At 44.6% G+C, this 24,206-nt stretch overlaps 1 protein-coding gene across 1 annotated transcript; it reads left to right on the top strand.

The window, feature by feature from the left end:
• The first annotated feature begins 3,117 nt into the window (after positions 1–3,117).
• On the top strand, positions 3,118–12,744 carry LOC106573340 (protein unc-45 homolog A). The gene is made up of 17 exons (XM_014148304.2): positions 3,118–3,295; positions 6,062–6,254; positions 6,375–6,550; positions 6,648–6,737; positions 6,848–7,015; positions 7,129–7,297; positions 7,403–7,573; positions 7,803–7,974; positions 8,174–8,474; positions 8,650–8,744; positions 8,844–8,985; positions 9,163–9,303; positions 10,414–10,541; positions 10,640–10,706; positions 10,804–10,917; positions 11,113–11,502; positions 11,630–12,744. The coding sequence occupies exons 1-17, from the start codon at positions 3,272–3,274 to the stop codon at positions 11,903–11,905; spliced, it is 2,817 nt and encodes a 938-aa protein (XP_014003779.1). The 5' UTR covers positions 3,118–3,271; the 3' UTR covers positions 11,906–12,744.
• Positions 12,745–24,206: the final 11,462 nt, after the last annotated feature.

Here is a 24,206-nt window from a genome sequence, read left to right as displayed (position 1 = left end):
TATAGCTGCTGGGATAGTGTAAATACAACTAGGCTGCAGTACACACTGCAATGTATATTCCAATCCTGAGCCCCCCTGACCTCCTGAACTGCCACAGTAGGCCTACACAGCACAGCCAATGGTTAGGCAGCACACAAAAATGTTTTTTAGCAAGAGCAGAGCAGGACAGTCAAAGGCTTCTTCCAAAAATGATCTATTAGGCTTAGTCCAAAAAATGCACATCCTACGCATACAGTTTGAGAAGGATTGTGCGAAAATGTGGACTACCGGTAAACTTTGATAGCTTTCTAAACTATAATTTATTGTATTAAAAACAATATGTTTGTTTCCCATGATGTAGCCTATTAGAGTTATTGACCTCACAATAATCCAGATTCAAGTCATTTACATTGGGGTTCTGACCCTTGAAGCAGCAGTCGCAGCACAATCGATCGGGAATGGACAGCTCATGGTGCTGGAAATAGGCATAATTCAAAACAGTGTTCATTTTAATTAGACTTTACTAAAAAAAAAAGAAGCCTTTGTGTTGGAGCCTATTTATTCACATTTAAGAAGTAAAAGGTAGGTTTACCTGTTTGACAGACAAAATTAGGCTATAGGTGTCACGCCCTGACCTTAGAGCCTTTTTATTTCTCTATTTGGTTAGGTCAGGGTGTGATTTGGGTGGGCAATCTAGTTTTTCTATTTCTTTGTTGGCCGGGTATGGTTCCCAATCAGAGGCAGCTGTCTATCGATTGGGGATCATACTTAGGCAGCCTTTTTTCCACCTTTAGTTTGTGGGATCTTGATTTTGTTTAGTTGTTGTGTTAGCGCTACAAAACTTTACGTGTCGTTTATCTTTCTTGTTTTTTGGTGTTCATTTAATACATTTATGATGTACGCCTACCATGCTGCACCTTGGTCCGATCCTTCCATCGATGAACGTAACAGAAGATCCCACCACCAACGGACCAAGCAGCGTGCCAAGGAGGAGCAGGGATCCTGGGCCTGGGAGGAAAGCCAGGAGTGGAGGACATCCTGGACCTGGGAGGAAATAATGGCAGGAGACAAAAGCCTGCCATGGAAACAGGTGGAAGCAGCGAAGGAGGAACGACGACGCCAGGGTTCGCGTCCAGGACGCAAGCCCAAAAGACAGCCCGAAAAAAATTTGGGGGGCACACGGAGTGGTCGGCGGAGCCGAGGGGTGAACCAGAGCTAGTCGGGGAGTCAAGTGAGGAACTCGACGAAAGATTCCAGAGAGAGGTGTTGGCGTTGAGAGCGCTGCAGAGCGGGCGTGCTGAGGAGCGTCATATGCACCAGTTTCACGCATCTGGCCTCCAGTGCGCCTCCCCAGTCCGGTACGTCCTGTGTCTCCTCCACGCACTCGCCCTGAGGTGTGTGTCACCGTTCCGGTACAATGTGAGCCGGTTCTATGCACCGTGTCTCCAGTAGGCCTCCACAGCCCAGTGCGTCCTGTGCCAGCCCCCCGCACTTGCTGTGCGAAGGTGGTCATCTGTCCAGGACGTGTTGTGCCAGCTCTAAGCTCCAGACCTCCAGTGCGCCTCCACGGTCCAGTATATCCTGCGCCGGCTCTACGCACTGTGTCGCCAGTGCGCCTTCACAGCCCAGTGCGTCCTGTGCCAGCGCCCCGCACTTGCCGGGCTAAAGTGAGCATCCAACCAGGACGGGTTGAGCCAGCTCTACGCTCCAGAACTCCAGTGCGCCTCCACGGCCCAGTATATCCTGTGCCTGCTCCACGCACCCGGTCTCCAGTGCGTCTCCCCAGCCTGGTACGCCCTGTGCTGGCTCCACGCACGAAGCCTCTAGTGATGATCCATGGCCCGAAGCCTCCAGTGATGATCCATGGCCCGGAGCCTCCAGTGATGATCCATGGCCCGGAGCCTCCAGTGATGATCCATGGCCCGGAGCCTCCAGTGATGATCCATGGCCCGGAGCCTCCAGTGATGATCCATGGCCCGAAGCCTCCAGTGGTGATCCAAGGCACGAAGCCTCCAGTGATGATCCAAGGCACGAAGCCTCCAGTGATGATCCATGGCCCGAAGCCTCCAGTGATGATCCATGGCCCGAAGCCTCCAGTGATGATCCATGGCCCGAAGCCTCCAGTGATGATCCATGGCCCGAAGCCTCCAGGGATGATCCATGGCGCGGAGCCTCCGGCAACAGTTCCCAGTCCGGAACCTCCTGCGACGGTCCGCAGTCCGGAGCCTCCTGAGACGGTCCGCAGTCCGGAGCCTCCTGAGACGGTCCGCAGTCCGGAGCCTCCTGAGACGGTCCGCAGTCCGGAGCCTCCTGAGACGGTCCGCGGTCCGGTTCCATGGAAGCGGAGGGATCAGCGAGCGGAGCGGGGTCTACGTCCCGAAATGGAGCTGCCACCGAGGCTAGATGCCCACCTGGACCCTCCCCTATAAAGTCAGGTTTTGCGGCCAGGCCCAGCCACTCAGAATTTGTTTTTCCACACAAAAGGATTTTTACTACAGACAGAAGTCTGTAATAAAAACCCTTTTGTGGGGAAACACGAATTCTGAGTGGCTGGGCCTGGCTCCCCAGTGGGTGGGCCTTGCTCTGAACTGGGTGGACATATGCCCTCCCAGGCCCACCCATGGCTGCGTCCCTGCCCAGTCATGTGAAATCCATAGATTATGGCCTAATGAATTTATTTCAATTGACTGGTTTCCTTACATGAACTAGAACTCAGTAAAATCGTTGAAATTGTTGCGTTTATATTTTTGTTAAGTAGTTTTCCTGCAGGATTCCGTTATTTTTATCACTTAATGGATTTAGTAAGGCACCGGGCTTTGATCTGTATTTCATTTGAAAAAGACAACTACATATCCCTATATTATAGCATTTTTTAAAAATGGAATAAATAGTAATGTAATATTTTATGAAATGTCACATCTTGACGTTAGGCCTTGTTCAGATGCTTTGCACTCACTTTATCAGTCCCTATGTAAAAAGCATTGACAGTAGGCCTACTGGTCCAATACATAACATACCTGCAATGAAAATGTAACCAAATAAAGCGCTTAAGAGATAAACGGTCAAGTGTGAAAGCGTATAGAGATTCTCTGCCTTATTTGGTCATGGAGCATGTGTAGAGGGAGGAGCCGCTCCATAATCGTCATCATCGTGCACCCACAGGAAGAACTTCAGAAAGTACTGTCACAAACTAGCGCCTGTAAAAGCAGAGAAATCAATGAAATAAAGAAACAAATCTGCAGTGAGAAGAGTCTCATTTACAGTCAGAGCTTATCGGCCAGAGAAAGAAGTCATGAGTGTAAACGGGAAGGAAAAGGTAAGAGATCGCCAGTAGCGGAGAGTTTTGAGTCTATTGCTCGGTGGGTTTCTTAGCTAGCTAACGTTAGCTTCCCCAGTAGCTGTTGTCCGATGCCGCGTTCACGTACTGGTGTGAACTAGGAAACTCGGAAATTTCCGACTTACTGATGGTTGCAGTTATACACAGACACATTTGTTAGTCGGAAATAATCTGAGTTTCCTAGTTCCGATTGATTTGAATGCAGCATATCTAGAGAGATGAAAGCGTTGTCAAAATACGTTCGTTACTCAGAAAATATGGAGTTTCGCTGAGCAACTATCTTAATTTACTCCCATTACGGCCGGTATGTACTTCTAAAAAAAAAGGTCTAAATAAACATTTACAAGCAACCGAAAAAATGCTCATTGTCGATACCTAAAGCACATAAAATGGGGCAACGTTAGCTTACTGTTTAGTCTGATTCATAAGACTGTAATACACAATTGATTTGTAATACAGATTGAAACTACACAATATCGTGTAAATATTCCTAACAAGTCAGAATGTTGAATAAAATGAGATTTCAACTTACTCTACCTGTTGGCTGTGCGGCTTGTCCTTCAGCTGCTCGACATTTGAGAGGAAATATCCACAGGAAAGTATGGTTAACCCTGAAATGTCAACTTCACTACCGGCGCAATAAAAAGTAGGGTAAATAATACTTTCCTATGGATATTTTGTCTCGACCATCTGAAGGACAAACACCATGGACAACCTGTAGAGTAAGTTGAAATGTAATTTTATTAAACATTCTTGTTTGTAAGGAAAATGTACATGATGTTGTAGTCATTCGTTTCAGCCTGTATGTACCAATTCATTGTATTACAGCCTGATGAATCTGACTGTTAGCTATTTGGGTTCATCCACAGATTGAACATTTAACCACATGCTACTACGATGATACATGTATGCATTTGGTCTTATTCTGGCAATTTTATGTTTGATCAGTATTTTTACTTACCATTATGAACAAGAGCTGGGGCATGCACCACTAGCTAGTACGGCTTCTCTACATTTGCATCTAACCATGTACAGTACCAGTCAAAAGTTTGGAACCACCTACTCATTCAAGGTTTTTTCTTTATTTTTTACATTGTAAAATAATAGTGAAGGCATCAAAACTATGAAATAACACATGGAATCATGTAGTAGTCAAAAAATATTTTGATTAAACAAATCAAAATATATTTGAGATTCTTCAAAGTAGCCACCCTTTGCCTTGATGACAGCTTTGTACACTCTTGACATTCTCTCAAACAGCTTCACCTGAAATGCTTTTCCAACAGTCTTGGAGTTCTGACAAATGCTGAGCACTTAGCATCTCAGTTGGATTGAGGTCGGGGGATTGTGGAAGCCAGGTCATCTGACGCAGCACTCCCATCACTCCCAAACAAATTATAGTCCCACTAAGCGCAAACCAGATGGGATGGTGTATTGTTGCAGAATGCTGTGGTAGCCATGGTGGTTAAGTGTACCTTGAATTCTAAATAAGTCACTGACAGTATCACCAGCAAAGCACCATCACACCACCTCCTCCTTGCTTCACGGTGGGAACCACACATGCAGAGATAATCCGTTCACATACTCTGCGTCTCACAATGACACGTGGGTGGAACCAAAAATCTCACATTTGGACTCATCAGACAGATTTCCACAGGTCTAATGTCCATTGCTCGTGTTTCTTGGCCAAAACAAGTTTCTTCTTATTGGTGTCCTTTAGTAGTGGTTTCCTGGCAGCAATTCAACCATGAAGGCCTGATTCATGCAGTCTCCTCTGAACAGTTGATGTTGAGATGTGTATGTTACTTGGACTGTGTGAAGCATTTATTTGGGCTGCAATTTCTGAGGCTGGTAACTCTCTTATGAACTTATCTGCAGAAGAGGTAACTCTGGGTCTTCCTTTCCTGTGGTGGTCCTCATGAGAGCCAGTTTCATCATATTTCTTGATGGTTTTTGTAACTGCACTTGAAGAAACTGTCAAAGTTCTTAATGATGGATTTCTGAATTGACTGACCTTCATGTCTTAAAGTAATGATGGACTGTCATTTCACTTTGCTTATTCGAGACATAATATGGACTTGGCTTTTTACCAAATAGGGATATCGTCTGTATACCCCCCTATTTTGCCACAACACAACTGATTGGCTCAAACGCATTAAGAAGGAAATAAATAACACATTAACTTTTAACAAGGCTCACCCGTTAATTGAAATGCATTCCAGGTGACTACCTCATGAAGCTGGTTGAGAGAATGCCAAGCTGTGGGTACTTTGAAGAATCTCAAATATAAAATATATTTTGATTTAACACTTTTTTTGTTGTTGTTGGTTACTACATGATTCCATGTGTGTTATTTCATATTTTTAATTTCTTCACTATTATTCTACAATGTAGAAAATGGTACAAATAAAGAAAAACCCTGGAATTAGTAGGTGTGTCCAACCTTTTTGACTGTTACTGTATGTAAACGTGTAGTTGAGAGTAGCATGCTGGACGGCATTGGGTGAAGGGAGTTACTACAGGAGTTTCAGAAATTGTTAACATGAAAGAAGTAAAGGACCACTTGAAGGGAGGCTCTCTTTATTGAGGCAAAGTGCCTTTAGATGGGAAGAAGGTGGATAGCTTGTCAGAGCTACGACTGGTACCGCATATCCCATATGACCATGATATTGTGGAGAGAAGTTGGATGATTCGTTGTCAGATCGTGACAGTATTGTGCCCACTATCTGTACATCTTTGATCCAGGACCCAAGTGCCCTGAAGGAAGAGGGGAATACCCTGTTCAATGCAGGGGACATGCAGGGGGCTCTGTGCTTTTACACCAAGGCTCTCAAATTGAGCGACAGCCAGGCGGAGAGGGCTGTCCTGCACCGCAACCGCTCCGCCTGCTACCTCAAGCTAGAGGACTACACCAAGGCTGAGGCTGATGCCTCCAAAGGTGGGAGAGTGCAGAACAACCCTGTCGATGTTGTCATTCACCAATGGGGGAAAAAAAATATATATATATATATATATACTACATACTACATTTGACTAAGTAGAGGCTCTCTCTCTCCAGCTCTTGATGTTGACCCTGGTGACGTGAAAGCCAGGTTCCGGCGGGCACAGGCCCTGCAGAAGCTGGGTCGTCTGAACGAAGCGTTTCTGGACGCTCAGAGGTGTGCACAGATGGAGCCCACAAACAACACCTTCAAGGAGATGCTCAGACTGCTGGGAGCACAGAGCCAGAAAAAGGTGACGTACCAGAGACTATGTAGTTCTGATGAAGTCTCTACAATGTACCCAGGAGGTCCAAGGCCATAATAAGGATTTATTTTTCTCTCCCTTGTAGTCAGTTCAGATGTCCTCCACAGACGCTCGCGTTCAGCAGATGTTCTCTCTCCTCCTGGACCCCTCAGCACAGCCCTCGGACAGACAGAAGGTAAAACAGCCACACCATACACACATAAACACTGACTACACAAAAGCACACACTGGCATGTTTTCAGCTTTGATGAACCTTACACCTTGTGATCTATTTTTCAATGGCAGGCTGCTCAGAACCTGGTGGTGCTGTCTCGTGAGGAGGCGGGAGCCGAGCAGATCTTCCGTAACGACGGGGTGAAGCTGATCCAAAGTCTGCTGGGCTCCAAGCAGGAGGAGGTGGTCCTGTCTGCTCTCAGGACCCTGGTTGGCCTGTGTACTGGCCATCAGTCCAGAGTAAGTATTGGTCATATCTGTGTTTCTCCATATGAAACACTAGACATTATTTAAATTAAGATTCTAGCGACATTGCATTCAACCATGACCACCTTCACCATCTTCTTCTCCAGACCATGGCCATAGTGAACGAGCTGGGCATGGAGCAGCTGTGTGGGGTGATGGGCTCTGGGGCGTCTGCTGTGTCCCTGGCTGCCTGTCACCTGCTGCAGGTGATGTTCGAGGCCCTGACAGAGGGCATGAAGAGGGAGATCAGAGGGAAGGACGAGGCCATACTGCCTGGTGAGATGACATGTCTTCCGGTTACAGGTTGCGGCTTCTCGATAAGACGGAGAAAGAAAAGAAAGGTGACTGACTTAAATATATTTGTGTGTGTGTGCCATACAGAGCCGTCTCGTGAGCTGCGGTCCATGCTGCGCCACCTGGTGGAGATGATGCCAGCGAGCAGTGTGTCTGGGCCGGGCCGAGACAGCGCCATCAACCTCCTGGTCAAACAGGTGCCCCGCAAGTCCCAGAGGAACCCAGACAACTCCCTCACACTGTGGGTCATAGACCAGGGTAAGAGCTGGACTAACTCCCTCACACTGTATGGTAGAGACCATGGTATGGTAGAGACCAGGGTATGGTAGAGACGGAGCATGTTGAATTTTCCTCTTTGGTGGATGCAGCCATTCTGACATGCAGATGAGGCTCACACAGTATTGTATAGTATTTTGAATCTGATGTACATGTAAATATGAACTATCAAGGTGTTAGATCAACCATATCTCTGTTCTCTCCTGTGCAGGGCTAAAGAAGATCCTAGAGGTAGCAGGAACGGTCCCTGAGATGTCTGAGGGACCTCCCCTCACAGACAACTCCCACATGAGCTGCTCTGTGCTCCTCAGCAAACTCTACGATGACCTGAAGAGTGATGCTGAGAGGGAGAACTTCAATAAACTCTGCGAGGAATATGTCCAGTGAGTGTTTTGTCCTGTCTTGATTTTCTAGTCTGTGTTGATTGTGGTTGTGCCTCCCACCAAGTTGCATAGTCATGTCTTGTAGGTTATTGAATTGTGAACATCTTTTTATTTTCATTGTCGGTACAAATCCAAACTATCTGCTTGTGTGTGCATGTGTGAACTACTCTGATACCTTTACTAATATTGTTCTGTGCAGGCGTCACTTTGGCCGCCCCGGCCTGGAGAGTAAGCTGCGCGCCATTCAGACGGTGTCTGTGCTTCTGCAAGGACCCAGCGACGTGGGCAACAGGACCCTGGAGATGTCGGGTATGATGGATGCGGTCATCTCTCTGTGTGCCTCGGAGGTCGTGTGTCACCAGCAGGTGGCGGTGGAGGCTCTGATCCACGCTGCAGGCAAGGCCAAGAGGGCCTCGTTCATCACAGCCAATGGCGTGGCACTGCTCAAGGACCTATACAAGAAGAGTGAGAACGACCAGATACGTGTTCGAGCGCTAGTGGTGAGGGTTCAGCCAATAGCTATAGAACAATACTATACAATTGTTATATTGTCTATGGTTCAGCTAAACTCCAACACACTGGGCCAATTGTCCCATTGGAATAACAAAAAAAACATTGAAATAAGTAGTGACAACTGAATCTGTTTTTGACTGAAAAAGTGTGTGTGTTTTACAGGGTTTGTGTAAGCTGGGCTCAGCTGGGGGGACAGATTTCAGCATGAAGCAGTTTGCTGAGGGATCCACACTGAAACTGGCCAAACAGTGCAGGAAGTATGTGACCTGTTATTTTTTTTTTTTTCAAAGTGTGTAACTTAAAATGTAGCTTGTTATTATAGAAACAGTCAGATGATGTACCTCTTCCTGTCCCAGGTGGCTGTGTAACGAGTCTCTCCCCCCAACGTCTCGGCGGTGGGCCATTGAGGGCCTGGCCTACCTCACCTTCGACGCTGACGTAAAGGAGGACCTAGTTGAGGACAGGAATGCCCTGCAGGCAATGTTTCAGCTAGCTAAGGTAAGCTTAACCCCCCCCCCCCCCCAATATCAAAGTAAAATTGGACAATAGGATTATATATTTTTATATCATGAGGCTATATGTACCGCTCAGCCTCCCATTGTACTGGTGTAGAGATGTAATGATAACTAGTAATTTAATTTAATGATCTGTTGGTGGTGTATTGTGTCCCTACAGTCAGAGGATAAGACAGTACTGTTTGCAGTGGGCTCTACCCTGGTGAACTGTACTAACAGCTATGATGTGGACAAGCCTGACCCTCAGATGGTGGAGCTGGCCAAGTATGCAAAACAGCACGTACCAGAGGAACACCCCAAGGTAGTGCACTGTGTGTGTCAGGGCCGTGTTACCCAAGGTACTTATAGACATCCAAACCTCACTAATCACTGGGTCTCGACTAGAGGTATAATGGTACACGTATTAGTACCGAACTGGTCGGTACGGGGACCTCGATTCAGTTCGCACTGTGAACCCGAATGAATACATCACAACAAATAAAAACACTAGGCCTATAGGATATGCCTCTTGAGTAAATCTGAGCTGAAAAACATTTGAAAAAATAAAATCTTAATCGCCGCATTTCAAACTATCCTTTTGTGAGGTGCAGCCGGGAGCTTTTTCTCCGGTGGGGTCGATAAACCAGATTTGGAGGATCCTCCATCATCGTTTAAATCTCCAGTTTAAGATTTTGGCTTCCTAGTAGATTACAATGACGATGGACAGAGAGTTGTGGATAAAATGTGAAAGGTCCTCCAACTGGTACTTACTCGTGGGAAACTCGTTTATCATCCTGAGCACCCACTTCCATATGGTGACCTCTGATGTCACTAACTAAGGAAATGGCCTCTATAACAGCATTTTCGGCAGTTAAATGTTACAACAAAATATTATTTACAAAAAGCAATCTATTAATGTGGTTTTTGAATTCAAATTTTGTTTATAAGCATGATAGCTGTACTTTTTAGTTCATGGTTGACACAGCATTAGAGTTCAAATCACATGAATGAATCCAACTGGTATTTACGACTTCACAACTGGTAAATTCCCACCTCCCACATGGTTACAAACGCAGCATCAGTGTAAACTTTAGAGGCCCAACATAACAATCATGTCACAACAGACCATGCCAGGAACATTATGAATGGCATTTTATTTTCCTCCTGTACTGAAACCGAATCGACCAGTGATACGTACCGAACCGTGGGTTTGGTGAACCGTTACACCCCAAGTCTCGACACAGGGAATATTCCTCTAATTAGGTTATTTTTATCAGCTCTTGTCCCAGACTTATTTTATTACTTAAACTGTTTAAACCAGTAAGTCCCATTTGAGGTCAAAGACATCCATTATTAAGAGAGACCTGGCCAATAGAGTAACTCTGACCAAGATGGCGATGAGATTGCCCCACTGACTGTGTTTTTGTTTCAGGACGCTCACTCGTTTGTGGAGAAGAGGTTGATGAAGCTGCTGGAGGCAGGTGTGGTGTCTGCTCTGGTGTGCATGGGGAAACAGGAGAGTCCCGCCCTTACTGAGACCTGCAGGGAGTGCATCGCCAGGTTTGTCTGTCTTATCTTCCCTGGCTCTAGCCTAACAATACTCTGTCCTCCCCGTTTACAACACAGTCTTTTCCCCCTGTGTGTATCTCTCTCTGCAGGGTGTTCTTGGCTCTGGTGGAGAGGCAGGAGGACAGGGGTACAGTGGTGGCACAGGGTGGAGGAAAGGTGAGACCATCCTCACGTCAGTTATGTCTAAACACACCACCTTTCTTACTTGATTTAATTGACCAGTAAAATGCATTTAATGATGCTGTCTTGCCAGGCTCTGCTCCCACTGGTGTCTGAGAGTACTGATGTTGGAAAGACCAAGGCAGCACAGGCCCTGGCCAAGATCACCATCACATCCAACCCAGAGATAGCCTTCCCTGGGGAGAGAGTGAGATAACTGCCCTATCCTGCTCCACTGATGAGAAATAAATATGTTTGTCTGGAGATCTAGTAATAAGATATTGCTGAGCCTGTTCAGATTTGACCATTTCAATCCATGGTGGTGGTCTCATGTAAACTCCCTGATTCCTTTCTCTCGTGTGTGTGTGTGTGTGTGTGTGTGTGTGTGTGTGTGTGTGTGTAGATCTATGAGGTGGTGCGTCCCCTGGTCAGTCTGCTCACCCTGGACTGCTCCCTGCTGCAGAACTTTGAGTCTCTCATGGCCCTCACCAACCTGGCTGGTATCAGCGAGCGGCTCAGACAGAAGATCATCAAGGAGAAAGCTGTACCCAAGGTAGAGGGTTACATGTTTGAGGAGCATGAGCTGGTCCGTGCTGCAGCCACAGAGTGCATGTGTAACCTGGTCCTGAGCACTGAGGTGCAGCAGCTCTACGTGGCCACAGGGAATGACCGTCTGAAGCTGCTGGTGCTCTACAGTGGAGAGGAAGATGAGAGGCTGAGGAAAGCTGCAGCTGGAACCCTGGCCATGCTGACCGCAGAGCAGCCTGAGCTTTGTGCCCGCATCCCTGGAACGGTGAAGCATCCTCCCTCGAGATATATATACACACTAACATAGGTTAAATTGAATATACTGTACCAGACAACTTTCCTTTACTATTTCTGTCCAGAGTTTGACTTTACTTCCCTTGCTCTGATTCCAGACCAGTCACTGGCTAGAGATCCTTCAGGCCCTGTTGCTTAGTGACAGCTTGGAGCTGCGTCACCGTGGAGTGGTGGTCATACTGAATCTGATGCAGGCGGAGAAGAGCCTGGCCGAGACGCTGATGGAGAGCGAGGCGCTGGAGATCCTCTCCGTCCTGGCTAAATCCACAGAGCAGAGCCCCATCTCCAGAGCAGCACAGCACTGCCTGGATAAAGCCATTGAGTACGGCATCATCAAGAAGCCAGAGGAAGGGGGAGAAGGAAATGAGCCCTGAGGACAGTATGGAAGTGTCTGTGTGATGCTACAGGAGAAGAGACTTATAAGATGATTGTTCCACTGCTGTTCTGTGTGAGGTGTGTTTTGTAGAATAGGAGGCAAGCAATTTTGGTGTTTGAGGTCAGTAGGCTGTGCTGGTTTCGGTTTGAGGGCTGATATGCTTTGCAACAACCTGAGAGCTGGAGTTGGTGAATGTTCATAATAGATCTTGAAGAAAGGAAAAACACGCACTCACTTAAATATGATTTGTTTTAATCAAAAGAGTTAGCAGCCTTTTCCTTCAAGTATATGCCTTTTGAAACTGCCACCCAATGACCTTTTGTCTCTACAAACATTTGAGCACACCAATTTTTCTTTCAATCATAACAGATCTCCTAGGTCTGGGAGAAAGAGGACACATTATACATGCTTCAACTGTTGTGCCACTACACACTCATGGATTATTCTGTTTGATGATAGAGGCACAATGCATAGCCAACAAGAGTAACACAACTTAAACAACCAAATATAGTACTTCATGCATTCATCACAAGTCATTCCTTTATCTTGCTGTAGTTTTCTATTGACTTTTGTATTCCAATATGTATTTCCTTTTTAATGTTTGCAACACAATATTTATGTTATGATTTACTTGCACCTTATATGGATCATTGTTTTTATTTGCCTCTTCTTTTTCCACTACATTTCCAATGTCTTGGTTGTTTTTTAAACAACCAGCACGACCCAGTTAGAAGGCTGGCTGACAAAAACTGTTGCTATGTAAAGTCAATGATTATTCATTAACTAATCCATTGTATCAAATGTTTTCATCACTAAAGACTGCATCTAGACCACTGAGGTATGAGACATGTTTGCCCGTTGTTTAAGGTAATCTACTCATGTTCACATATGCCGATTCACGGACCTTCTATATCCAGATTTCATCCTGTTTATTTTTTTATTTTATTTAACCAGGTAGGCCAGTTGAAAACAAGTTCTCGTTTACAACTGCGACCTGGCCAAGATAAAGCAAAGCAGTGCGACAAAAGAGTTACACATGGGATAAACAAATGTACAGTTAATAACAATAGACAATTATGTACAGTGTGTGCAACTGTAGTAAGATTAGGGAGGTAAGGCAATAAATAGGCCATAGTGGCAAAATAATTACAATTTAGCATTAAACCTGGAGTGATAGATGTCCAGATGATGATGTTCAAGTAGAGATTCTGGGGTGCAAAAATAAACAATTTGGGGAATGAGGTAGGTGGGTGGGCTCTGTACAGGTGCAGTGATCGGTAAACTGCTCTGACAGCTGATGCTTAAATGTAGTGAGGGAGATGTAAGTCTCCAGCTTCATTGATTTTTGCAATTTGTTCCAGTCATTGGCATGAATTGGACCAACATCACATGCGCATGATGTTATCCAAAAACATGGCAGATATTGGATGAATATAAAATAATATATTTGGCTGCAAGTGATGGAATAAAATGTCCGGGGGGAATAATTCAATGGATGCTTTGTGCACAAAGGTGATGACTAAAGTGTCTTAGTTTTCAAATCTGACATCTCTATGGAAATTCTATTTCTGGGCCGGGCGTCAGTTAAACTGATGTACTGAAGCGAAAGTGTAGGAGCAGTCGAAATCGTGCTTCTAGACCCGAACCCTGGCCCCTTAATCTAGACCAGAGAAAGAGGCCCAACAGCGGAAAATGTCTCCCTCCACCAGGTGGCGTTTTTCCATTGTTTCGGATGGAGGACAATGAGTATCGAATTTCGTCAACCAAAAATTATTATTTGGTACGTGAGGTTTAGTTGATCGAATATAAATTTCGTAATGCTTAAGTTATGAGTGTACTGATATAAGTAGGCCATGTGACATCCCGGAAACTTTGAGAAAACGTTTAGAGTTCTCGAGATGGCTATGCATATTCATGGTACGAGGCAAATAGTATAGTATGTTTAAAAAATGTGTTACTTTTTAACAAATCAACACAAAAACTAATTGGGAAACAAGTATATAGAAAGAATATACAAAGGACATTTGAGCCCTTACATGAATACAATGACAAAAAAGATGCAACACTTTCTGGGTGGTCATTATAAAAATATTTGATTTTTTAAAACTTCTTCGTATAGTGGTAGGCATGATAATATTTATGAATAATTTTGAAAGAAACTGCCTTCATTTTGTTAATAAGTAGGTGTGTGTGGCAACATCCCCCCAAAAATTCCAACAGACATCAATAAAACCATTCCAATAAGGCATGACATAAGGCATAGGTACAACATCCTGTTGAAACATGGCTCCTATAGCTCTGTTGTTGAATGGACGAAAAGAAAAACAAAACTTTCCTATTGTTGGGTCAACGGGGTTAATTGTATGTATGTTCTGAAGGTAAGGTCAGGTTCCTGAATAATAAAGCAACACCTGAGGGAATGGCATCTAAAACAATTGCCAAATATTTAGGTTTTACAGGGATCTTGTAAAGTGATCAGAATTCCTTATAATTAAGTAAAAGACCATCTGCATTTACAAGTTGGTTCAACAATAGGATATTATTTCGGAACAAGTATTCTAAAAAGTATTTTTTATACAGCATGTCCCGATTATTCCATATATAATATCGGGGGTACGTGTTCACACTTCCACTTGCCCTCCCCAGACCTCAGCAACCTTTGCGCACAGGAAGAAACTTTTAAGAGGAAAGAAAAAAACGAGACCAGGGGCCTGTTGCACAAAAGTAGAATTAAGACATCCGGGATAAATGACTCAGCTGAGCTCAATGAAGCCAAAACATGTGCGTCCAGGCTTAATTGGTTGCACAAAGACCAAGCCAGGATGAGCAGACACGGATTCATTAAGCCAGGTGAAACCAATCCTGGATAGGTGCGCGCTCACGGCTCACTCAAATAGACCCCGCCACAGATCACAGATTAACTGATTTACCATGGCAACTAGAGCCGCGTACTTTTCCCCGTCGGAAGCACAAATCCTCATGGAGGCATACGAGGAGGTAAAATATATAATTAAGAAGAAAGGCAACACCGCCACAGTGATAAAGCAAAGAGAAAAAGCGTGGCAAAGTATTGCAGACCGCCTGAATGCGTAAGTAGTGCACAATTACACAGTCACCGCTCCGCTGAAACATCACAATTACAATTCAAATATTTAATTCACATCTCCAAAAATGCAGTTGTACTGTAATTATGAAACGGTTAAATTTTTTATTGAAATGCACTGCAGATATGAGTGAAATTGTGTAAAGTAACTCCATCACACTGTATAAAGCTATGATAGATTTTTTGATATTTTTACTGAAAACAAGACAAAAATACCAAGTAATTTTTTGCAGTGTGACTCCATTAAATGTGTGTGTGTGTGTGTGTAGATTAAACATGAACGGGCCAAAACGGACATGGCAGCAGGTCAAAATCAAATACAAGAACATTCTGCAGAATGGTATGGTCCCTGACTAATATTTAACAAAGCACAAGCATATATTGTACCCAGAAGGTGCCTGCTCACACATTGTCTGTACTGTTTTAGCAGTGAAAAAGAATACCCACAGACAAGGCACGGGTGGTGGGTCACCAAAGGCTGACCTTACCCCAGCAGAGGACATGGCCTTGGAGCTAAATAAAGGCAGGCCCGTCTTAGAGGGGATCCCTGGGGGGAAAGAGACGAGCATAGGTTCCTCCCAAGATGCCACCCGCTTCATTCAAGGTATGTCCTTCCATCTCTACATGGGATACAACCACATTCATATTGAATCAATTTGGACTGTCTGACTTTGGTTTACCTATTGCCTTGCAGTGTCTGGCAGCACTGTGTTCCTGTTAGAGCCACCAGCACAAGCACCAGACGATGCTGATCCAGTGAGTACTCCATCAAAGGCATACTGTAGGCCTGGCATGTCTTGTCTACTAGCTTCAATATGAATCCGATTAAATGTGATAGGGTGAAGGCCCCAGTGCAGCAGCAACAGCACATGATGGAGACGATGATGAGGAGGAGACCATCTCTCTGGATTCCAGAAGGCATGAGGTATCATGTTAAGACTGTGAAAGTACTATTTACTCTACAATGGTGAGGAGTCCTCATCAAAATCAAAAAATGTAATTTCTTTTACAGGACCCAGATGCTATACAGTGGGAAAACCAGCCTGGCAACATAGTGCGTATTAATAAAAGGACACCACATCCTGCCAAATTCCAGCTGCGCTAATTGTATTGTGTTCACAGAGCTCACAAGCTATCAGAAAGTTGTATGGCAACCACCTCCGGCGCCAAATAGAACTGGCAGACATAGACATTCAGTACAAGCAGAAAAAGATGGAAAATCTTGCACTGGAGTCCGAAATAAAAAGAGGACAATTAGGAAACTGGACCTTGAAATAAAAAAACTTGAGAGGGAGGTGAGATATGCCTTCAATGTACACTGTATGCTAACTGTAACACAAATGTATTAATCATTATTTTTCTTTCCTCCCCAGCTCCAAGAAGATGACACAGCTCAAAATAAAAATTAGGTATATTCTCGTAAAGTCAAGTGAGCCATGACATATGAGCTCTTATTGTGAGCACACAGGACGGTGGCATCTTTCTAAGGTTTTTTTTATTTTCCCAGCAATCAGTACAACCAAGTCATCGTTATAAGGCATCGCCCTCTTTTGCCCACCCCCAGCACCAGGTGTGGCCACTAGCCTATATGAAGGCCCAAAATTGTGTGTTCCTTTCTGCTCTGACAATGGCATGCCCATTCGTGCGAGATGTGGTGGATGAAGAAGCACTTGTGCTGAGGAGAGCCTTCAGGCGAGAAAGGGTCTTCAGGGACCGGTTGGACCCACTGGCCTTCCCTGATGACCATCTATATGAAAGATACAGGTTTTCTGCAGATGGCATCAGGTATCTATGCAGACTACTGGGTCCCAGGATTAAGCACCGCACTGCACGGAGCCATGCACTGAGTGTGGAGCAAATGGTTTGTGTGGCCTTGCGCTTTTTTTTCTAGTGGAGCCTTCCTGTACTCAGTGGGGGATGCAGAACAGCTGAACAAGGCCACAATTTGCCGCACAATAAGGAGTGTGTGTCTGGCTATCAAAGCATTAGCAGATGTCTTCATCTCCTTCCCTGGCCACAGAAGACTCTGTGACATCAAAGAGGAGTTCTATAGGATTGCAGGTAAGAGGATCTACAAATTACAGGACAACTGTTAACACATAGTAGGATACTCATTACTTTGTGTGACAGGTTTCCCCAATGTCATTGGTGCAGTGGACTGCACACACATAAGGATAAAAGCCCCCTCAGGTGCCCATGAGGCCGATTTTGTGAATAGGAAATCCTTTCACAGCATTAATGTTCAGGTGAACATAACTTTTTGATATTGTCCATTGACGAACACTCTGCATTGCCAGTGATGTGCATTGATTGGTGTAATATTCCTCATCTTATGATTTCAGATGGTCTGCAATGCTGACTGTGTGATCAGCAATGTTGTGGCAAAATGGCCTGGCTCAGTCCATGACTCCAGAATCTTTCGGGCCTCTGAAATCTATCAGTGCCTATCACAAGGTAAGCCACACAACCCCTATTTATAACCATCATGGCTGTGTCAAGAATATCACTGTGTTTATGAGGTAGTAATGATGAGATTTTGTGTTGACAGGTGAATTCTCTGGTGTGCTGCTGGGAGACAGGGGTATGGCTGCCAGCCTTTTCTCCTGACACCTTTCACAGACCCCCAGGAAGCACAGCAGGCCTACAACCATGCCCATGCCAGGACCAGGGCCAGAGTTGAAATGACCTTTGGCCTCCTGAAGGCACGCTTTCACTGCCTTCACAAATTAAGGGTCAGCCCTGTTAGGGCATGTGATATTACTGTGGCTTGTGCTGTCCTCCACAATGTGGCCTGCCTGAGGAAGGAGAGGGCCCCCAGAGTGCCACCAGCCATGGACTGGGACAATCCGGCAATCTTCCCTGATGACGACAGTGGTCGGCTGCTGAGGGACCAATATGTGTTGAATTATTTTAGTTAGTATGTGTGCTTTCAATTTTGGTTAAATATGTCCTGCGGTGGCAGAGGAATTGGGTTTTTTTGGGTTCGTTTTTTACGAATTTGGCCTCTTATGATGTTTGTGCGGTATACTGTGTGTAATACAAGGCTGCAGGGAGGCTACTGCATCCATTCATTTGTCTGTTCAGTTGATGTGTATGGATTTGTCCTGCATTTATTTTAGTGTGCAGACATGCAGGGTGTGTTATATACAGACCTTTGAATGTGTATGTATCATTTTGTATAATATGCTTGGATTCTGTGCTTTCCATCTTGTAGTCACTGTGACTTCAGTTTCGAAAGGAGCTGATGGTTTACCTGCTTTGTTTTGTCCTTATTCAATAAAGGAACATAATGTTACACATTGTTTTTATATTCATATGGAATGTGTATTTGTTTATATGACAGAGTACTAGGGCCACACTGAAGAAAAAGGATAAAGTCATAAATTTATGAGGCTGGTTCTTTCTGCAGAAAAGCTACATATTGTTTTTACAGTTTTGATACTTATGACAATGTGATACTTAATATTCTGGCACATCAGCATGTCTTTGTTTATGAAACCATACTGAAGTACAATTTCACGAAATGCCCCACATCTGTCATTTTAACAACTGTCCTCCTTTAAAACAACCGGTTACAATATTATTACTTGTGTTTTTTTCCCCTCTGTGGCCCTAATATTCTATCATTTTATATATAGCCTTATAGTCTATGGGAAACTGTAAATTATCTAATGATAGCAACATAATCTAAAAATTATTTTTTATCCAAAATCATTGAAATTAATGATCACAAACGTTTAAATAATGACAGTGGGTCTAGTTATGTGATAACAATGTATAGTGAGCAGTGAAATAACTATTGGTTTCCATTTGTGGTGACTGCTGACTGACATTAGGGATGAGATTAAATAGATCCTGGAATTTAGCCTGGTCTGGAGCAGGCTAGCTCCACAGAATAAATCTCCATGGTAATTTATACCATAACATATCCTCCTGCCCCCTATCCATCTTTAGTGCAACCGGATTACGGATCAATTGAGCCAGGATCACCAAGATATCCTGGCTTAATCCCTTATCCTAGTTTTGTGCAACAGGCCCCAGACAGAAGCGACAGAACGATACCAAACAAAATAAACAATGGTCAGTCACGTAGACATTCAGGAACAGGGCGCACGAGAGAGTGCGTCAGCCACAAGCTCCAACGAGAAGAACGTCTCAGGGTCCTTCTCGTTCAATTTTGTTAACAGTAATTTTGCAACAATATCAACTGAGTCCGGGGAACGACCGAGAGAGGAGCGACCACCAGGTAAATCTGAGTCACCTTCCCAGCGCAAACTCTCCCCTGAGAGCTTTCCTTCCCTAACCAACTCTAGCCGCAGTTATTGCAACTTGATTGTAGTACGCTACAAATCTTGTTTAAATGCCAATTCCTTTTCATAATAATGCTCTAGCTGTAACAAAGCAGTTATTTCTGGTGTTCAAAAGAAAGACTACTAGGGCTAACAGATGGAGCGGCCATTGAAACGAAAAAGGGAGACGATGGGGGTGGCGAGTTCTCGGCAGAGGCTGCCCCAGTGGTAACTTAAAGAATACCACTTCATCAGATTGGCTTTCAATAGTCAACCCAACAGAATATTTTAGACCTTTATAACTAACTTCAACCTTGTAGTGTTCAGCGATCTGCAACAGCTGTTCTTTAGTACATAATTATAACAGTTCCTCTGATGGAAAGCGAATGAACTCGTCTACATTAGACGCCATAGTCACAAGTAAATACATTTTTTTAAATTAACTCGCTCTTCCCCTCTGCTGAGCACACCAAACCACAAGAGAAACGCCAATCACACTGGGCACCACAGGGGAGCGATGAAATATATGCAGCTTCCCCAAATCCTACAATAACTCAACCCTAGTCTTCGCGGTGGGTAATTACGCACTGTAGGCCGCTGGCAATGAAAAACCCCAGCACGCTGGCAGATTTCCCCCCCAAGCCACGGATATTCCCCCGAGACAACTGCTCAACCCACAGACACCACACAAAAATAAAACAAAATAACCATGCCCAATTTATTCCAAAGTGAAACACGCCAAAACGGCTGCGCGTGCGCCATTGTGCATATACATGTATTTTGTCCCCCACACCAAACGCGATCACACGACACGCAGGTTAAAATAGCAAAACAAACTGAACCAATTATATTAATTTGGGGACAGGTCGAAAAGCATTAAACCTTTATGGCAATTTAGCTTGCTAGCTAGCATGCTGTTGCTAGCTAATTTGTCCTGGGATATAAACATTGAGTTGTTATTTTACCAGAAATGCACAAGGCCCTGTACTCCAACAATTAATCCACACATAAAACGGTCAACCGAATCGTTTCTAGTCATCTCTCCTCCTTCCAGGCTTTTACTTCTCTTGACTTTATATTGCGATTGGCAACTTTCATAAATTAGGTGCATTACCGCCACTGACCTCGTTCATCTTTCAGTCGCCCACGTGGGTATAACCAATGAGGAGATGGCACGTGGGTACCTGCTTCTATAAACCAATGAGGAGATGGGAGAGGCAGGACTTGAAGCGTGATCTGCGTCACAGACTTCTATTTTAGCGCATGGCAACGCAGACACTCGCGAGCAGTGTGGGTGCAATAATTGAATAATATAGATTTCTAAATTTATTTTACGACGTGAGCAGTGTACTCAGCCTGTCAGTTCTATTTGTGATGCAGATCGCGCTGCAATTCTTGCCTCTCCCATCTCCTCATTGGTTGGACCAGTAACTGAAAGGTTGCAAGGTCGAATCCCGGAGCTGACAAGGTAAAAATCTGTCGTTCTGCCCCTGAACACTGTTCCTAGGCCGTCAATGTACATATGAATTTGTTCATAACTGACTTGCCTTTTTAATTAAAAATTGTTTGCAGTCTTTCCATCTTCAGTTTGAAGTTGTGTTGACTAGCTCCTCTGAACAACAGTGTCCTACCGAGAGAGCACATTGCGAAATCATACCTCATTAGCTCATTGTTATGGATGTATCCAAATAAATGTCACTAGAAAACACTTTAAACAAAAGCGGCCACTGTTATTCTGTCTGCACTGTTTGACGTGACTGCAAATTAGCCGTAGTTGGCTAGCTAACAAGCAAGGGATAAGCACGTTGCCAGCCAGTATGGCAATGGAACATTTAGAACTAAACAACTGGGTCGCATCCATAGATACTGAATGACTGGGTCGAGCCTCTGGCAACCCTAGATATGTGTCGGGACTATATCTTGTGGAATGTCATACTATTTCTGGCCATATAGCATCAGATACACGGGCTACATATAGAGGGCCGCTGTTTCGCTCGCTCGGATGCTTTATCTGATGAAAAAGGCAAGATGCAACAATTTCAATTATTTTACTGAGTTACAGTTTATATAAAAGGGCATCAGTCAGTTGAAATATATTCATTAGGCCCTAATCTATGGATTTCACATGACTGGGAATACAGATATCAAATTTGATTTGTCACATGCGCCGAATACAAAAGATGTAGACCTTACAGTGAAATGCTTACTTACAAGCCCTTAACCAACAATGCAGTTAAGAAAAAGTCTTAAGTAAAAAATAAAGAGCAGCAGTAAAATAACAGTAGTGATGCTATATACAGAGGTTACCGGTACAGAGTTAATGTGCGGGGAAAACACTGGCATTGGCTAAAAGGACTGATGGTAAAGGCAGATTACCCACTCGCTGTCGGATCCTTACAAGGCACCCCGACCTATGTCCCTGATATCTCGGTCTTTCTCCTGCGAATGACGGGGATGAGGGCCTTGTCAGGTGTGTTAAGTAAATCCTTTGCGTCCGACTCATTAAAGAAAAAAATCTTATTCCAGTACGAGGTGAGTAATCGCTGTCCTGATATCTAGAAACTCTTTTTGGTCATAAGAGACGGTGGCAGAAACATTATGTACAAAATAAGTTACAAATAGCACGAACACACAATAACCAGTTGTGCTATGAGACCACAGATAGCTTGTTTTCAAGGTAGGGGTGTGGCTCAGAAAACCAGTCAGTATCTGGTGTGACCACCATTTCCCTAATTCAGCATTACACAACATCTCCTTTGCATAGAGTTGGTCAGGCTGTTGATTTTGGCCTGTGGAATGTTGTCCTACTCCTCTATGGCTGTGCAAAGTTGCTGGATATTGGTGGGAACTGTAACACACCCATCCAGAGCATCCCAAACATGCTCAGTTTGACATGTCTGGTGAGCATGCAGGCCATGAAAGAACTGGGACATTTTCAGCTTCCAGTGTAACTGTAGGTTCCGCCCCTCTCTTCGCCCCAACCCGGGCTCGAACCAGGGACCCTTGCACACATCAACAACTGACACCCCACGAAGCATCGTTACCCATCGCGCCACAAAAGCCGCGGCCCTTGCAACGCAAGGGGAAACCCTACTTCAAGTCTCAGAGCGAGTGACGTCACTGATTGAAATGCTATTAGCGCGCACCACCGCTAACTAACTAGCCATTTCACATCGGTTACACCAGGAATTGTGTATAGATCCTTGCGACATGGGGCTGTGCATTATCATGCTGAAACATGATGGCGGCAGATGAATGGCATGACAATGGGCCTCAGGATTGCATCACGGTATCTCTGTGTATTTAAATTGCCATCGATAAAATGCAATTCTGTTCGTTGTATGTAGCTTATGCCTGCCCATACCATAACCCCAACATGGGGCACTCTGTCCACAACGTTGCGATCAGCAAACCGCTTGCTCACACATCTGCCCGGTACAGTTGAAACCGGGATTCATCCGTGAAGAGCACACTTCTCCAAAGTGCCAGTGGCCATCAAAGGTGAGCATTTGCCCACTGAAGTCGTTAGACACCGAACTGCAGTCAGGTCAAGACCCTGGTGAGGAAGATGAGCACACAGATGAGCTTCCCTGAGACGGTTTCTGACAGTTTGCACAGAAATTCTTCGGTTGTGCAAACCCACAGTTATCAGTTTTCCAGGTGGCTGGTCTCAGACAATCCCACAGGTGAAGTAGCCGGATGTGGAGGTCCTGCGCTACCGTGGTCACACGTGGTCTGCAGTTGTGAGGCCGGTTGGACTTACTGCCAAATGATCTAAAATGACGTTGGAGGCGGATTACGGAAGAGAAATGAACATTAAAATATCTAGCAACAGCTCTAGTGGACATTCCTGCAGTCAGTATGCCAAATGTATGATCCCTCAACTTGTGACAACTGCACGAGTGGCCTTTTATTGTCCCCAGTACAAGGTGCACCTGTGTAATAATCATTCTGTTTAAATCAGCTTCTTGATATGCCACACCTGCCAGGTGGAATAATTATCTTGACAAAGGAAAAATGCTCACTTACAGGGATATAAACAAATTTGTGCCCACAATTTGAGAGAAATTAACTTTTTGCGCATATGGAAAATTTCTAGGGTCTTATTTCAGCTCATGAATCATGGGACCAACATTTTACATGTGTTTATATTTTTGTTCAGTGTAGAACATATATTATTGATGTTGTCTATCTGGACTGCTGTATGCCGTTTAGGTGGTGCCAGCACATGTGAAGATCAAGAGGAGAGCAGCGACGAGGTGTTCATCCACCAGGGCCTTCCCAGCCCTGGTGGATGTCACTCATTCATGTGAGGTCAGCAAGATCAGCTGTGGGTCCTGCCATACTGCGGCAGTCACAAGTAAGAGCCCTTCACATAAGCGTCCTCAAACTGCTAATTTAGAAATATCATTTTTTTCCCCATTTATTTTTCTGGTACGGGTGATCTCTACACTTGCGGCTGGGGTAAGCTTAACTTATTCATGATTAGAAAATGTCACCTGTTGTAGGTGGCTTCGAGTAGGCCTATGTATTGCATAAAGTCATTATGAACTCCAAAGCGCAATACATATCCAGGAATGGAAAGACCTGGCCTTTCCTCATAACCACGGCTACAAGCTCTGCTTGTATCACTGTTTCAGGTGAATATAGCCAGCTGGGACAGGGGACTGTGAGCAGCTCAGACGAGCCAAGATGAGTAGAGTTCTTCAAGGACCAGGGGCTGCGTGTGGTGGATGTAGTGTTTGGGCCATGGAACACTTTTGTTTCTGCTATCAAAGAGGACCCCTCTCCATCCTGACACATATCCTTTATCCTTCCTTTGTAACTAAGGACTACATGGAATGGAAAAACTGGCTGTAGGAGTTGAGCACTAAGGACAGTGCATATTTTGATTGACTAGATCAGGG

Source organism: Salmo salar, chromosome ssa16, assembly GCF_905237065.1.
Source record: "Salmo salar chromosome ssa16, Ssal_v3.1, whole genome shotgun sequence".
Lineage (NCBI taxonomy): Eukaryota > Metazoa > Chordata > Actinopteri > Salmoniformes > Salmonidae > Salmo > Salmo salar.
Note: the sequence above shows the minus strand (reverse complement) of the source record. Positions and strands in the feature narration are given on the sequence as shown.